This window comes from Hemiscyllium ocellatum, chromosome 9 (genome assembly GCF_020745735.1).
Source record: "Hemiscyllium ocellatum isolate sHemOce1 chromosome 9, sHemOce1.pat.X.cur, whole genome shotgun sequence".
Taxonomy (NCBI): Eukaryota; Metazoa; Chordata; class Chondrichthyes; order Orectolobiformes; family Hemiscylliidae; genus Hemiscyllium; species Hemiscyllium ocellatum.
The window spans coordinates 92,045,785-92,063,986 of record NC_083409.1 but is presented as its reverse complement, the minus strand read 5'-3'; the positions used below and the strand labels follow the sequence as shown (position 1 = coordinate 92,063,986).

At 43.4% G+C, this 18,202-nt stretch overlaps 1 protein-coding gene across 1 annotated transcript in view; it reads left to right on the top strand.

The window, feature by feature from the left end:
* The first annotated feature begins 2,121 nt into the window (after positions 1-2,121).
* The window catches only part of snx7 (sorting nexin 7), a 94,089-nt gene continuing 78,008 nt past the window's right edge, over positions 2,122-18,202 (top strand). The window contains exon 1 of the mRNA XM_060830571.1: positions 2,122-2,296. Coding sequence (XP_060686554.1) covers positions 2,186-2,296 — 111 coding nt within the window. The 5' untranslated portion in view covers positions 2,122-2,185. The remainder of the gene's footprint in view (positions 2,297-18,202) is intronic.

The window sequence follows — 18,202 nt, the reverse complement described above, 5'->3', positions numbered from 1 at the left end:
GCCTTGGATGGAGGTGAGAGAGGAGGTGTGGGCGCAGGTTTTACAGTTCCCACGGTGGCAGGCGAAGGTGCCAGGACGGAAGGGTGGGTTGATGGGCGGCGTGGACCTGACCAGGTAGTCACGGAGGGAACGGTCTTAGCAGAAGACGGAAAGGGGTGGGGAGGGAAATATATCCCTGGTGGTGGGTCTGTTTGGAGGTGGCGGAAATGTCGGCTGATGATTTGGTTTATGCGAAGATTGGTAGGGTGGAATGTGAGCTCCAGGGGCATTCTGTCCTTGTTACGGTTGGAAGGCTAGGGTCTGAGGGCGGAGGGGTGGGACGTGGACGAGATGCATTGGAGGACATCTTTAACCACATGGGAAGGGAAATAGCGGTCTCTAAAGAAGGACGCCATCTGGTGTGTTCTGTGGTGGAACTGGTCCTCCTGGGAGCAGATACAGTGGAGGCGGAGGAATTGGGAATACAGGATGGCATTTTTGCAGGAGGTAGGGTGGGAAGAGGTGTAATCCAGCTAGCTGTGGGACTTGGGGGGTTTGTAAAAAATGTCAGTGTGAAGTTGGTCGTCATCAATCGAGATGGAGAGTTCCAGGAAGGGGAGGGCGATGTCAGCGATGGTCCAGGTAAATTTAAGGTCAGGGTGGAATGTATTGGTGAAATTGATGAATTGCTCAACCTCCTGCAGCATGAGCTGGCGCCAATGCAGTCATCAATGGGTCAGTGTGGAGGCGGGGTCAGAGTGGGTGCAGGTTTTGATTGGGGTGGGGGCAGGTGTTGATTAGATTAGATTACTTACAGTGTTGCCCTTCGGCCCAACAAGTCCACACTGACCCACAACCCACCCATACCTTTACATATACCCCTTACCTAACACTACAGGCAATTTAGAATGGCCAATTCACCTGACCCGCACATCTTTGTGACTGTGGGAGGGAACCGGAGCACCCGGAGAAAACCCACACAGACACGGGGAGAACGTGCAAACTCCACACAGTCAGTCGCCTGAGGGGGGAATTGAACCCAGGTCTCTGGTGCTGTGAGGCAGCAGTGCTAACCACTTTGTCACTGTGGGTGCGGGTTTTGATTGGGATTAGGTGTGGGGGGGCGGGGTCAGTGTGGGCGCGGGTTTTGATTGGGGGTTGGGTGTGGGGGCGGGGTCAGTGTGGGTGCGGGTTTTGATTGGGGTTGGGAGTGGGGGCGGGGTCAGTGTGGGTGCGGGTTTTGATTGGGGGTTGGGTGTGGGGGCGGGGTCATTGTGGGTGCGGGTTTTGATTGGGGTTGGGTGTGGGGGCGGGGTCATTGTGGGTGCGGGTTTTGGTTGGGGTGGGGGCGGGGTCAGTGTGGGTGCGGGTTTTGATTGGGGTTGGGTCTGGGGGCGGGGTCAGTGTGGGCGCGGGTTTTGATTGGGGTTGGGTCTGGGGGCGGGGTCAGTGTGGGTGCCGGTTTTGATTGGGGTTAGGTGTGGGGGGGCGGGGTCATTGTGGGTGCGGGTTTTGATTGGTGTCGGGTGTGGGGGGCGGGGTCAGAGTGGGTGCGGGTTTTGATTGGGGTTGGGTGTGGGGGCGGGGTCAATGTGGGTGCGGGTTTTGATTGGGGCTGGGTGTGGGGGCGGGGTCATTGTGGGGGCGGGGTTTTGATTGGGGTTGGGTAGAGGGGGGCGGGGTCAGTGTGGGTGCGGGTTTTGATTGGGCTTGGGTGTGGGGGCGGGGTCATTGTGGGTGCGGGTTTTGATTGGGGTCGGGTAGAGGGGGGCGGGGTCAGTGTGGGTGTGGGTTTTGATTGGGTGTGGGGGCGGGGTCAGTGTGGGTGCGGGTTTTGATTGGGGTTAGGTGTGGGGGCGGGGTCAGTGTGGGTGCGGGTTTTGATTGGGGTTAGGTGTGGGGGGGCGGGGTCAGTGTGGGTGCGGGTTTTGATTGGGGTTAGGTGTGGGGGGCGGGGTCAGTGTGGGTGCGGGTTTTGATTGGGGTTGGGTGTGGGGGGGCGGGGTTAGTGTGGGCGCGGGTTTTGATTGGGGTTGGGTGTGGGGGGGCGGGGTTAGTGTGGGCGCGGGTTTTGATTGGGGTTGGGTGTGGAGGCGGGGTGTTTGGGGCCAGCCCCTGTGTGTGTGTGTGTGTGTGTGTGTGTGTGGGGGGAGGGGCCGGTGCGGAGGTCGGGCTGACACATCAGCGACCGTTGGAGGACGGGGCGATGGAAGGTACCGGCAGAAGCGCCAAAGCGGCCGTTCCCCACCCGCTGTCGAAGGATGTGTTGGGTTTTGAGGAAGACGATGACGACGATGACTTGGAGGTGTTCAGCAAGGTCAGTTTATCCGCCCTTCCCTTCATGTGCCGGAGCCCGCTCCAACTCCCCGGTTAAAGTTTAATGCGAGCTCCGGTACCGCCGAGCCCCCACAGCCCGGCCCCTGGGGCTGGTCCCCCCGCCGCCCTGCTGCAAGGTGAATGTGAAAACTGTCCCAGGAGCGAGTTCACTGCGGCCCTTGTTTTAAAAGCAGTGATTTTAAAAAATACATCTTTACTCACACTCTCGGTTTTCCACTGAAAGGAATCTGCCTTTCCCTTCCCAGGCGGAGCCAATCTTTATTGTTTTATTGTGTTTGCAAAAAAAATAAACCAATTAGTCGAGTTTGTTGTTTAACTGCCGCAGGCGGGGGATTTGGAGTATTCTCCTGCAGTTGCGGGGAGACTTGTTGTCAACATTTGACACACACACCCCCACCTTGAGTGAATTCAAATGCAGACTGCGTTCCTACAGTTGTCTGATTATTTGGATTGTGAGGGAGAGTGGAAAGGTTCCCACCCCTATAAAGTATTTTTAGTTTTGGTAATTAGATTTGTTCATAACTAGATAATTGAGATGTGTTTTTTAAAAACTTTCTTAACTACATAAATTGTTTTTTGTAAGTGCCTAGGCATGTACAAAATAATCTACCTAATCTTAAACTCCTGTTTTGAAAATGCGTTAGGCAAGCCAGGTCATGTTTGGGAGTAATTTTCAGACTGTAACAAATTTGCTGTATTGTATTTTTGATTTGGGCTGATTATTTTTGTAAATATTTGTTTGTATTAAGTTGAGATCTGACATTGTCTTGCCTCTGTATTGTGTACATAAGGGTAAATTTCTGTTGAAATGTAAGGTTGGAGTAACTTTTTATTTAATAGCAATTCAAGCGTCACACTGGAATCGAGGCACAACCCAACTCCATCAGAAATGATGTGGAGGAACATACTTCACAATGGCCTGATGTGGAATTCTAGTGCTGTGCCAATTTTAAATATGGATTCAAAAATATTTGAGTAGTTCCTTTTAAGCCTACCTGGCAATAATTTAGTTGATTATGACTAGAAGCAAAATTCTAGATCACAATGTCACTTTGTTAAAATTGTTAAATAAATGGTTCCACCAGTGCACATTATGCTTTTAACCAGTGCATTTGGAATTCTGCACCACAAGTTGTGGTTGAAAGCATTGTGGTTTAAGCTGTGCCCTGTACCTGAAGTGGTTGCTGGCTGGAATCAATATTTACTGTTGTCAAGCAGCTAAATTCTAAATGCACAGAAGCTGGTTAACTTAAATCTGCTTAAAAATAAAATCTGTCTCTTGTCAGTAATGCATCCGCATTTACATCTGGGGTGCTTCACAGGTGCATTAGCAGAGATGACTCTGAGCTATATGGGATATTGGGGTAGCTTGGTCAAACTGGTGAATGTTAAGTAATATCTTAAAGGAGGAGAAAAAAGTTGTGGTTTCAGGAGAGGATTCCAAAGCTAAGAGTTATGCAAACTGAAGGTACATTTACCAACAATAGAGCTAGAAAGTATGGGTGTGAGGAAACTAGAACTGGAGGAGTATAGATATACTGGAGGAGGTTTGAGATGGGAGGACATAGACGAAGAGGGAATTGAAAAGCAGATTAACAATTTTAAACAGAGTTTAGACTGAGCAGAAGTTGGTCTAGGCTATGCAGCAGAGGTTGAAACACGAATGAACTTGATGTAAGTATGGTCTGCAGAGTTTGGAAGAGCCCAAGTTCAGACCAAGATGGGAGACCAGCCTGGCAAGCATTGGAATATTCAAATCTATAGCTCACACTTTACAGATAATGGTTTCTAGCAACTGATAAATTAAGGCAGGATCAGCATTAGTGCTATTATGAAACCACAAGTCAATGCCTTGGTGATGACTGGGGCCAGAAGCTTGAGTGGTCTAGTCTGGTTTCAGTCAATTGGCAAAGAATGAGTGGAGTCAGTAGCCTTATTCTTTGTAGGAACCTTGTGCTTTCAGTTCTGAAGAATGGAACTAAGGTTTTTCAGGAAATTATCATTTTTTTTACCCTCCAACTTTGTTGTAGTTGGTACATATAAAAGGTGAAATTAAAAAGGCAACACTATTTTCCATGCAGGTATTATTCCCATTTTGCCAGCATGGAATGGGTGTAATACTTGCAGTTTCCCTTCAATGCCCACGCCATCCTCTCTTGGAACTGAATTGCTATTCTTTCACTGTTAGGTCAAAATTCTGCATTCCCTTTTTAAAGGTATCCTAACTATGGATGTATCTATTCCCCAGCCCACCACTGTGAGAATGCTGTGGTTTGAGAAGAAGCCTCAGCACCATCTTGCTGAGGGCAATTAGGGATGAGCAATAAATGTTGACCTAATTCTCAGTAACTCCATAAACCCATCTATGAATGCAAAAAGAAATGATGTTGATGTCATTTTTTTCTGTCTTTCAGTTGGCTGCAGAGCAGAAGCATTTACAAGAATAATTTTGCCAGTTTACAATTGCACTAGCTGAAGTTTCTTAATTCGATTGGAAAGAATTCATATAAGCAGTTATTATTTTTGCAGTTTTATAGAATTGGAAACAAATTTATCTTCTGATTGAGTGGTAGAGAATTATTGGCATCTTTATTGATTTCTACACTTGGTTTGGGCTTCTAAAACTAGAATGAAGAAAACCTGAAAGTTTGAGTAAAACCTTTTTACAGATGTATTCTCTGATTTTAGTCTGACAGGAAAGTCTACTACAGTAATAGATGTTGGAAGTGGGGTTATAGACAGTTTCATTAATTCATTTGTAAAGTGTGATTTATCATTATTTTAAAGTCATCCTGATATTAAAAACATCTCCAACTTCAGGTAAGTAGTCTTAAAATTAAAAAAAAACTGAAAAGTTCAATTTTGAAATATTTTGTGACAGATTATCTTACAAAATAGATTAATTGCAAATATTCATTTAAAGTAATTTGCTCAATTATTTTACAGCATAAATAGCAGGGGTGTCTTTGAATATTAGTGGTACAACTAAATGCCAGAAAGATGAGGACCAAGAACAATTAAGTGCTTCGTGAAGCCACCTTGTACTTCTGAATATTACCAGTGTAGTTTTGAGCAGTAACAATACTTAAATGCTTGTGATTTATTCTTTAAAGTTTAATCTGTATATCATAAGGTTTTATTTTAAGGAAGGACATATGTTGAGCTGCTGTTTTGTTTGGGTTATATTCTTCGTATAGGGGTCAGTTAGCTCAGTTAATTGTCTGGCTGGTTTGCAGTGCAGTGATGCCAACAGTGTGGGTTCAGTTACCACGAAGCACTGTCCTTCTCAAGCTCTCCCTTCACTTGAGGTGTGGTGACTTTTAGGTTAAATCATCACTAATTGCCCATCTCCCTCTGAGAGTTCAAGATCTGGTAGGACTATGGTGACTCTACTTTTACACTTACCTTTAATCTCTGTGTACCTTATTCATTGTTGACCTCAATAATATTGTAAAATTCTGGTAGTGGTGTTGGAGGGTTGAAGAACCGCAAACATTACTCTGTTTGTAAACGCTTGCCAAGATTGGCCAGCAATTACAGACCAGTTTTACTTAAATAGGGAAACCTCTAGGAACAATTCATTTGGATGAAATGAATGGTAACTAGTTTTTAAAAAAAGAATAATTTGGAATAGTCAGTATAGATTTTGGGTGTGGGGGGGGTGGGGCGGGGGGGTGGTGGTGTGGGAGAAGGAGGAGGAGGGAAGGGGAAGCCCAAGCCTATTAAGCCATTCCCATTAACTCAAATCCTCCATTCTTGGCAACATCTTTGTAAATCTTATCTGTACCCTCTCAAGTTTAACAACACACTTCCAATTGATGGGCTATCAGAATTGTACTCAGTACTCTAGAAGTGGCTTTGCAAATGTCATGTACAGTCACAATATAATGTCCCAATTCCCACACTGATTGTTCTGACCAATGAACGCTCCTATGGACCTGTAACCCTAGGTCTCTTTAATCAGTAGTACTGCCCAGGACCCTACCATTAAGTGTATAATTCCTACCATGGTTTGCTTTGCCAAAGTGCAACACCTCACATTTATCACGTTTTTCAACTCTCATCCTCTCAGCAGCTGTATTAATATTCATAGACTCTTTACAAGTACCTCACAGCTTCGCCCAACAAAGATTTAGCAACATTCCCAGTTTTTCAGCTCGAGAACTTTCCTTGGGTCCTGACTCTAATACTTAGCCATATATCAATTCCTCGAACTTCCTGCTGAGTTGAAATAGCTTAGATCTATCCACCTGCACTTGGCTCCTTACTGAGGTCCCTACACGAGTTGTGTATCTTCTTAGCTGTACAGTTAACTACAGCAGTCTATCTCTGTCTCCTCTTCAACAGGGCACAGCTCAAAAGTATTTTTGCAAAAGAAGGAAGGTGACAAAAGAAAAAATTCTTTGCATGTAGAATAATTAGAATGTAGAACTCACTGTCTGGAATTGTAGTGGAAGCAGGTTCAACTGAGGCATTAAAAGTTACATTGTCTCCATTTAAATAATCTTCCAGTGTGCAGGGTGTTGGGGAAAATGCAGGATGGCAGGAATGTTAAAATTAGCAGAAAACCAATACAGGCATAATATGTGTACTGGGCTCTTTCTGCACCTTAATGATTCAGTGATTAATAGAAACATAGAAGATAGGAGCAGGAGGAGGCCGTTTAGCCCTTCGAGCCTGTTCTGCTGTTTATCACTATTGTGGCTGATTGTTCAACTCAATAGCCTAATCCTGCTTTCTCCCTAGAAGCTTTGATCCCATTTACCCCAATCAGATTTTAAACATTTACCCCAAGTTCAATGTCTAGCCACCTCTTGAGAATACATTCAATGTTTTGGCATCAGCTGCTTCCGGGAGTAAGGAATTTCCACAGGCTCGCCACTCTTTGGATGAAGAAGTGTCTCCTCATCTCAGTCTTAAATGTCCACCCCGAATCCTCGGACTGTGATCCCTGGTTCTAGACACACCGACCATTGGGAACATCCTGCATCTACCCTGTCTCGTCCTGTTATAATTTTCTAATTCTCTGAGATACCCCCTCACTCATCTGAATTCCAGCAAAAACAATCCTAACCGAGTCAACCTCTTCTCACAAGTGAGTCCCACCATCCCCGGAATCCCCTGAAGAAGGGCTCATGCCGGAAACATTGATTCTCTTGCTCCTTGGATGCTGCCTGACCTGCTGTGCTTTTCCAGCAACACATTTTCATCCCCAGAATCAGCCTGGTAAACTTTCACTGCACTCCCTCGAAAGCAAGAGCATCTTTCTCAGAAATGGAGTCTAAAACTGCACACGATATTCTAGGTGTGGCCTTGCCCTGTGTAACTGCAATAACATACCCCTGCTCCTGTACTCGAAATCTCTCACATTGAAGGCCAACATACCATTTGCCGCCTTGACCACCTGCTGCTGTACCATGCTTACCTTCAGTGAGTGGTGCACAAGGACACCCAGGTCCCGCTGAACACTCCTCTCTCCCAGTTCACAGCCATTCAGATAGTAATCTGCTGCCTTGTTTTTGCTTCCAAAGTGAATAATCTCATGTTTATCCAAATAATACTGCTTCTCCCGTTGATTTGCCCACTTACCCAACTGGTCCAGATCATGCTGAAGAATCTCTGCATCCTCGTCACAGTTCACCCTTCCACCCAAGTACAAACTTTGAGATATTACATTTTGTTCCTTCATCCAAACCATTAATGTATATTGTGTTTAGTTGAGGTCCGAGCACCAATCCTTGTGGCAACACACGAGTTACTGCCTTCCAATTTGAAAAGGATCTATTAATTCCTACTCTTTTTATTTCTTTTTTGCCAATCAGTTTTCTATCCATCTTCCCCCAATCCCATGCACTTTAATCTTGCACAATAATCTCTTATGCAGGACTTTGAAATGTTTTCTGAAAGTCCAAATATACCATGTAGACTGGCTCCCCCTTGTCAAATCTACTAGTTACATCTTCATAGAATTCTAACAGATTTGTCAAACTTGATTTCCCCTGTGTAAATCCATGCTGACTCTGTTTGATCCTGCCACTGCTTTCTAATTCCTCCGCTATAAAGTCTTTGATAATGATTCAAGAATTTTCCCCACTACCGATTTTAGGCTTACTGCTCTGCAATTCTCTGGTTTCTTTCTGCCTCCCTTTTTGAATATTGGAGTGACATCAGCTACCTTCGAATCTGCAGGAACTGTACCAAAGTCGGTAGAATCCTGGAAGATGACCACCAGTGCATCAGCTCTTTCTAGAATCACTCCTTAAGTATTCTGGGACATAGATTATCAGGCCCTAGAGATTTATCCGCTTTCAATGTCTTCAATTTTCCCAGTATCACTTCTCTACTAATATTGATCTCACTCAATTTTTCCTTCTCAGTAAATCTTGTATTCTCCAATATTTCTGGTTTCTGATTAGTTCTGTCTTCACAAAAGAGGACAAAAGTATATATTCAGTTGCTCAGCCATTTCTTTGTCCCCTATTATACATTCCCCTGTTTCTGTCTGTTGGGGACACATTTGTCTTCACCAATCTCCCTCTCCTTCACATACCTATTGAAACTCAGTGTCAGTCTTTATGTTCCCTGCAGCTTGCTTTTGTACTGTATTTTCTTCTTTTTAATCAATCCATTGGTCCTTCTTTGAATTCTGAACTGCTCCCAACCTCAGACCTATTTTTGTGTCTTGGCCAATCTGTATGCTTCTTCCTTGGATAGGATACTATCTCTAATTTCCTCAGTAAGCCATGGATTGGCTCTCTTACCCATTTTGCTTTTGTGTCAGACAGGAATAAATAGTTGTTGCAGTTTCCCCCCATGTGTTCCTTGAACATTTGCCATTGCCTATCCACTGTCATCCCTTTAAGTAACTCTCCCCAATCTATCAAGACCAACTCATGCCTCATATCTTCATAGCTTCCTTTTTAAGATGCGGCACTCAAGTCTCCGAATCAACTATCTCACTCTCCATCTTTAAAAAAAAATTCTCTCGTGTTATGGTCTCGCACAGCTAGACTGGCAATGATTCCCTCCTTATTGCACAGTATCCAGCCTAAGATGGCCTGTTCTCTAGTTGGTTCCTCCATATATTGGTCAAGAAAACCATCCCGTACAAACTACAGGAGTTCCTTCTCTGCGACATTGTGGCTAATTTGATTTGCCTAGTCTCTGTCCAGATTAAAGTCACCCATGATCACCGATATTCCTTTACCACATGCATTTCTAATTTTCTGTTCAATACCATTCCCAACATCACCACTGCAGTTTAGGAGCCTATATATGACACCGACTAAATGTTTTTTGCTCCTTGGTATTTCTCAACTCTACCCATACAGACTCCACATTGTCAGAGCTAATATCCTTTCTCATTATTGTGTTAATTTTCTTTTTAAACAGCAATGCCATTACACCACCTTTTTCTTTTTTTGCCTGTCCTTTCGGAATAGCAAATACCCTGGGACATTCAGTTCTCATCCTGGGTCACCCTGCAGCCACGTCTCCTTAATCTCAATTATTATCACACCTGTTTACATTTATCTGCATGGTTAGTTCATCCATTTTATTGCAAATGCTCTGTGTTAAAGCATAAAGCCTTTAAGCTTGTCTTTTGAACATTTTGTCTTGCTACAATATTTTTCTCTGTTTGAATTTTGTCCTTGTTTCTCTGTCTATCACTTTTCTTATTCCCTTTTCTACCTTTCATTTTTGTTCTCGCTCCCTCCTTCTGATTCCTTACAAAGATTCCCAGTCCCTGGCATATTAGTTTAAACCCTCCCCAACCGTTGTAGAGAACACTCCCCTTGGGACATGAGTCTCGGTTGTGCCCAGATATGACCTGTCCAATTTGTTCAGGTCCCACGTCCGTCAGAACCGATTCCAGTGCTCCAGGAATCCAAAACCCTCACCCGACATCATCATTTCAGCCATGTATTCATCAGATCCATCCTGTCATTCCTACTCTGACTAGCATGGCATCAGTAGTAATCCTGAGATTACCTTTTGAGGTCTGATTCCTTAACTATCTTCCCAGCTCCCTGTATTCTGCTTTTAGGACCTTTATCACTGATATTACCGATGTGTACCACAATTACTGGCTGTTCACCTTCCCCATCCATTATGTGCTGCATCCACTTTGAGACATCCTTGACATTATCACCAGAGAGGCAGCATACCATCCTGGGGTCTTGTTTGTGACCACACAAAAGCCTGTGTATTCCCTTTACAGTTTGTTCCCTATAACTATTGCCCGGTACACTTTTTTAACACCTCCCCTCTGCAGCAGAGCCAACCATGGTGCAACAAGAGTTTGGCTGCTGCTGCTTTCTGAGAGGTCATTCCCCTCAACAGTATCTGAAACGGTATATCTCAATTGCAGGGGAATGGGCACAGACGATTCCTGCAGTACCTGCCTTTCTCTCTCACTTTGTCAGGTGGTCACCCATTCCCTTCTTGCCTGCAGAGTCTGAGCCTGCGGTCTGACCCCCTCTGAGTGCTATCCTCAATATTCTCTGCCTCATTGATGCACCACAGTGCCTCCAGCCACCGCTCCAGCTCTGGAACTTGAGCGTCCAGAAGCTGCAGCTGGAGATGCTTCCTGTACACGTGCTGACCCAGGGGACTGAAACTGTCCTCTGCCTGCCACATGGAGCAAGAGGAACAAACCAAGACTTTGAGCTATCTTGCCATGATTGACTTCTTCAAATTAAACTTTGAAGAGTATATATTAGATTAAATCTAATTATCTGTGGCCATTCTTTCCTGGTGCCTGTACTACCCTTGAAGATTAGGAGCCAAAAAAAGTACCATAAGTGATAGAAGTTGTAAGGACTTAGCTGCCTTATCCACTATTCACCAATCAGCTGTCTTCCTTGTTGTCATTTGTAGCAGGGCAAGATCACACACTTTCCCTTGCTTGTGGTCCTCAAACTTCTTTTTTGTTTTTTTTTCCCTATTTCAAAAATGTACTTTATTCATGAAATCTTTGGTACGTGTACAGTTGATGAAACCGTTCAGATGTACAGTACAACTTTGATTATTCAAACATCTGAACAAGATCTCCGGTCCCACAAAAACAGCATTAGGCAACTCAGCACTCTGTTATCGGTTAAACGACATTGATGTTCTTTGGCAGATAACCGGCACTCATAAATTACTGCTTGTTTACAATCGGATCAATTATCCAAACAAAATACTCCCTACCAGTCACATTTGGATAATTGAGATTCTACTGTATACAGTCTTTACTTCCAGAGAACAATTTGAGTCGCTGATATTCACCATCAACTTCTTGGCATTTAGCTGAGGTGTTGGCAGGGCCCGGTTACTGAATGTAACCCTGTTATTTTTTTGGCAGAGGGACCTTATACGGTGGCTTTATTTCCCCACCGTGCCTTGGTGGCAGATGCTCCAAGATCCAATGTATCCCTTAGCATGTAGTCCTGGAACTTGGAATGTGCCAGTCTGCAACACTCAGTCGGGGTCAACTCCTTCAACTGAAAGACCAGCATGTTTTGGGCAGACCAAAAAGCATCTTTCACTGAGTTGATGGTCCTCCAGGCACAGTTGATGTTCGTCTGTGTGTCCCAGAGAACAGACCGTAGACTGTGACATCCCACGTCACGGAGCTGCTCGGCATGAGCCTTGTTTCTCACTGACTGAATGAACACCTTGACAAATACCACTGCATTCTTCTCCAGGTTTCCTTTGCATAAGCACATTCCAGAAGGGAGTGTGTGACAGTGTCATCCCCTCCTTAGCCGCTTCGAGGGCAGCATGCGGTGGCGCAGCCAATCTGGGGATACATTAAGGATCTCGCAAGCAGAGCCCTTCTCACCACCAGCCAAGTGATGTCCTAGTGCTTGTTTGAAAGTTCTGGCGATAAGGCATTCTGCCAAATTACTTTGACAGTAGAGAAGAAGGGAGGGAAGGAAACACTGAAGTACTGTTTGGGATTGAATTGCCCCTTGACAACACCCCTTCCACAAACCACTGTCGAAGTGGTGACTACACCAATACAAATCTTCACCCCGACAGCCAATCAGCGTTGTTACAGTCCTCTGCTTGTTCTATTTGTTTGTCGTCACTGAGGCCAACCTTTCCCTAATTACCCTTGAAGGTGGTGATGGGCTCTTGCTATAATCCCATGTGATGTAAGAGCATCCTAAGTGCTATTGGGGAAGGAGCCTCGGGACTTTGACCTAGACACAGTGAAGCAACAGCACTATACTTCCAAGTAAGAATGGTATATGTTGAGTGAAACAGGTGGTGAAGTTTCCATGTGTTTGCTGCTGTCCTCTTTCTGGGAGATAGTGTGTGAAGATTTGGAAGGGACAGTTGAAGGAGCCTTCAAAGTGGGGGATGGTATGTCTATTAAGCAGGTTGCTTTTTCTTAGGTTGTGAACTTCTTGAGTGTTGAAGGTTTTTGACCTAACGAGAGGAATTGCTATATTGCTTCCTCAGCAGATAACTTGGTAACACAGAAGATATACAGCATAGTTTCTATGCTGCAGACCTAACAAAGTGTTTCTCAGTGACTGAATGAACTCCTTCCTGTTGTCATTGAAGCAAGTTCATAGTATTCCATTGTTTGTGGAACCTTGAATGACTGGCTGTTTTATTACAAGTTAAAAATCACACACCAGGTTATAGTCCAACAGACTTAATTGGAAGCACACTAGCTTTCGGAGCGCCGCTCCTTCACCAACCACCTGATGAAGGAGCAGTGCTCCGAAAGCTAGTGTGCTTCCAATGAAACCTTTTGGACTATAACCTGGTGTTGTGATTTTTAACTTTGTACACCCCCGTCTCACACCGGCATCTCCAAATCATGTTTTGTTAAAAGTCATGTTGATCTTTTTCAATAGTCTCTCTCCTTGCAAAGATGAATAATCTGTGAAATAGTGCCTTTCAAATTTATTTGAACCATCATTTGTTTTAACATCTTATCCAGGCAATGCTAAATTACAGCATTCTCCAGTTGTACTGAAGCGTTAACCTAAATGAATTATTCATTTTCTGGAGCATGGCTTGAACCTGTGACCTTCTGATCAGTGACTAAGATGATACTAAGCCAATCTGACAGAAGATATAATAGAACAAGAAACAACAGCATGGCTATGACAGTCTTGAGAAACATTTCTTAAAGGGTCACCCACTTCTCAGCCCCACTCTAACATTTATAAACCTTGATCCATTAAGTCTCTCTCTCAATTTCTTCTGGCTGTTTCATCTGTGCATATACTTTAAGGTTTTTCATCTGGTTCACTTTTTTTCCCCTTGATTCTGTATTTTGTGCAATTTCTTTTGCCTTACTCCACCTTGTGATTCTAGTTTTGACATTTAAACCTCCTTGAAACTTTCAAAAGAACCCGAATTATGGAGTCTGCTTCTGATCATCCTCATACTGCGCTGCTTTTTCCAAAATTTTCAATGCTGAGCCAAATTGGGAGTGGAATGTGCAGTGCTGGCAGAGATATGAATCGTAGCACTCAGCAGTTTGTTACTTTAACTTATTCAGTTTCCTGATGTTTATATTTTTTCAGTGTCTCTCCTGTTGTTTCTCATTCTAAGTATAGTTTTTTAAATTCACGTTGATGCACTTTCTTTTAAAATATAACTCTGCCTCTTTTAATTAAATGTTCCTGGTGTTTCTTTTCTTCCATTCTGGTGTTTTTTAAAATACAATGCTAATTTGCAGTAACTATTTTCTAGTCTAATTCAGGCTGATGATTTCTTTAATTTTTTTTCTGACTCTCGGAAAGGGAACCATGATTCTCCTCTTTTTTTTCTCAGAATCCTTTTCAATTTTTTAAAATGTTGCTGGCTTTGTATTCTAATTTAGAAAATGTGCCCATGCCTCCTTAGACATTTTACTTTTATTTTCTCTTGCTGTACTGCTCAATTCACCTACCACCAATTTTTCTGGAAATTCTGGATTCTCTAGATCCTCAGAATGTTCACTACCACCACCACCCATACCATTGTTCTTCTGTCTCCACTGCAACATCTTTCTCACTGGCAGTGGCCATTCTCATTCCACACTGATTCCATCCCTTTTGCTATTGTTTTCCATCTCTTAGTCTTCATGTACAATCTGAGCATTCAGAAGTGAATTCTCTGAACGTTGTTGTAAGCAACCTGGAAGAAAAGTTTGAGACTGGAATTGAAAATATACTCTGAAATGTTTTTATATCCTGTTCAAACATTTGGAATATTATTAATGCAAAATCGGAGATGGGGGAAGAAAGGCTCTCTAACAGGATGCAGCAACAGAAGTGAAAAGTCATGTGGTTAAACCTTGACAAATATACCTGACTATTGTAGTCCTGTCCTCGAGCAAACCTGTCAAAAGTGCTCTTTTACCATGAAATGTTCATCTTCCGTCTTGCATTTAAAATATGGAGGTGCAAAGCCATTAGAAGCTGTCAAAGGAGTGATTAGTGAAAGTTCTGAGGTAAATTATGTTTGTGAGGAAGGGTCACTGGCTCCAAAACGTTAACTCTAATCTCTCTTCATGGATGTTGGCATGAAGGGCTTATGCTCGAAACGTCGAATTCTCTATTCCTGAGATGCTGCCTGGCCTGCTGTGCTTTGACCAACACATTTGCAGCCAGACCTGTAAAGCTATTCCAGCAACCTCTGGTTTTGTTTCTTTTTAAATTGATTGGCCAGACTAGCCAAACTATAAAGAAAATTGAAACAATAGGTTCCTTCCATTAAAGTTAAACTACAGCAGAAAAGAATGCCTTGCATTGAACAGACAATGTACTGCACCACAATTTCTTTTAAAGACGAGGCAGTGGCATAGTGCTGGCTACACTGGAATGACGGTCCTGTTGCTTTGAGGTTATTTTATCTCTCTTATTTTGGAGAGATTTTAAAGCAGAGGTGTCAAGCAGTCTACCAAAACCATCAGAGCAAACAGTTTGAGGGCTTGGGTTTTTTTGTTTCAAGGTTGTAGCAATAGAAGCAATCTGGGTGGGATCGAGCTTGTATAGAGCCAGGATTTGTAGTTATTTCAGCAGCAGCTGTTGCTGGGGTCTCAGCACGGTTGGAAGACAGTGAGTCTCTCCCAGTTGCTTCTCTCTCGCATGCGCTCACTCTGGGTTTTCTCTCCTGGGCTGCTGGAATTGCATGTGAGACAGTGCTGTTTTCTGAATTTGCCTTTTGCCAAGGGTGTGTTTATGGGTTGTTACTATATTGGAACAGGTACTGTTTAGTAGTAAAATTATCTACTATTCTTGCAAACTGAATTGTTCCAAGTTTGTTTTTGTATTTTAACTGTAGTATTAGAATAAATTTATACTTTGCTTAATGTCGAATATTTTGACTAATTGAATTACATCTGGGACGTAGCACCTCACATTTTCTTTTAAAATAAGAAGTTAGGATCTAGGCCACCTTCTTAATATATTTTGGGGTCTAGTCTGGTATTACACTGGGTTAGAGCTGAAAATGTGTTGCTGGAAAAGCGCGGCAGGTCAGGCAGCATCCAAGGAGCAGGAGAATCGACGTTTCGGGCATAAGCCCTTCTTCAGGAAATGAAGAAGGGCTTATGCCCAAAACGTCGATTCTCCTGTTTCTTGGATGCTGCCTGATCTGCTGCGCTTTTCCAGCAACACATTTTCAGCTCTGATCTTCAGCATCTGCAGTCCTCACTTTCTCCTCTTTTACACTGGGTTAGTCTAGAAAATCATTCCAAGCCTTTTTAATATCAAGATACACTTCAGTGAGACAAATCATTCAATGGCCCAGCCATTTCTTTCACCTCAATTGATTGCTCATGCGCATTACATTTACTTGCATTTACTACACCATAGTAAGAATCAAAGCATCAAGTGATTTGAGACTTCCCTGTGGGGTCCTCATTCCCTGCCCACCATTCATCCAACCACCTTTCTCAATATATGGCAACCTTGGCGAAATCATCTGGCCTAGTCAAGAAGAGGAAGCCTAATAAGCCGGATGGGATTTATCCTAGAATTCTCTGGGCAGCCAGGAAAGAGATTGCAGAGCCTTTTGGCTTTGATCTTTTATGTTGTCATTGTCTACAGGAATAGTGCCAGAAGGCTGGCGGAAAGCAAAAGATGTTCCCTTGGGAAGTAGAGACAACTCTGATAATTGTAGACCAGTGAACCTTACTTCTGATGTTCTTTTCCACTTTTGAGTCTTTTACCACTTTTTGCTGCTAAAACAAGTCATCAAACACTGCAGATTTTTTTTTTGGATGATACATTCTTGAAAACTGTAGTCATCAGCAAATTTCATCTTTTGGAAAAGGTTATAAGAGGATTTATAATCATCGAGAAAGGAATAGGTTGATTGGGGATAGTCAACACGGTTTTGTGAAAGGTAGGTCATGCCTCACAAACCTTATTGAGAAGGTGACCAAACAGGTGGATGAGGATAAGTGGTTGATGTGGTGTATATGGCTTTCAGTAAGGCATTTGATAATGTTCCCCATGGTAGGCTATTTTACAAAATACAGAAGCATAGAATTGATGGTGATTTAGTTTGGATCAGAAATTGACTAGCTGAAAGAAGACAGAGGGGGTGGTTGATGGGGAAAATATTCATCCTGAAGTTCAATTACTATTGTTATATCGCAAGGATGTGTTTTCAGGCCACTGCTGTTTGTCATCTTTAGAAGGATGGGTTAGTAAACTTGCAGATGACACGAAGGTCACTAGAGCTGTGGATAGTGCCGAAGGATGTTGGTGGTTACAGAGGTACATAAATAAGCTGCAGAGCTGGGCTGAGAGGTGGCAAATGGAGTTTAATGCAGAAAAGTGAGGTGATTCACTTTGGAAGGATTAACATGCATGCTGAGTCCTAGGCTAATGGTGAGATTCTTGATAGTGTAGATGAACGGAGAGATCTCGGTGTCTATGTACGTACATCTTTGAAAGTTGGCACCCAGGTTAAGAAAGCATACAGTGTTTAAGCTTTTTTTAGTAGGGGGATTGAGTTTCGGAGTCACGAGATCATGCTGCAGCTCTGCAAAACTTTAGTGCGGCCACACTCTGAGTATTGCGTACAGTTCTGGTCACCGCATTATAGGAAGGATGTGGAAGCTTTGGAAAGGATTCAGAGGAGATTTACTAGGCTGTTACCTGGTATGGAGGGACAGTCTTACGAGGAAAGGCTGAGGGAATTGAGGCTGTTTTTATGAGAGAGAAGGTGGTTGAGATATATAAAATAATCAGAGGGTTAGATAGGTTGGATTTTTCTTTGGATGGTGATGACTTGCATGAGGAGACATTAGCTTTAAATTGAGGGGTGATAGATATAGGATTGATGTCAAAGGTAGTTTTGTCACTGAGTAGTAGGGGTGTGGAATAACCTGCATGCAGCTGTAGTAGACTCGACAACCTGAAGGGCATTTCAATGGTCGTTGGATAGGCATATGGAGGAGAATAGAATAGTGTAGGATAGATGGGCTTCAGATTGGTTTCATAGGTTGGCGCAACATCGAGGGCTGTAAGGCCTGTAATGTTTTATGTTCCAATCAGCAGCAGTAACCATGGCCCATGCTGAGGTAGTGAGCCAAAGCCTTCTCCCTTGGAGTAATAGTGGCACTCAGTCCAACTGGCTCAGCCCTGTAAACGGGCAAAGCCCAAAGGTAACAGACTCACTGGCTCTGCACACTGAGTGCCAGTGTCCTTTGCCAATCAGACCCTGGAAGCTGTTCTACTAAGAGTCATGGCCAAATTAGTCTTGAAGCAGCGTTGGAATAACTGAACAAGAGCATATAAAGAGATGAATCATTCTTTATTTTATTTTAAAGTCATGCATTTTGTTCTTATTCTGATCATTCCCTCAGTTAGAGTGTTCCTGTCACACTGAAATTACAAAATCTTGCCACTGATGGCACTGCAGTATTTGAAATTTG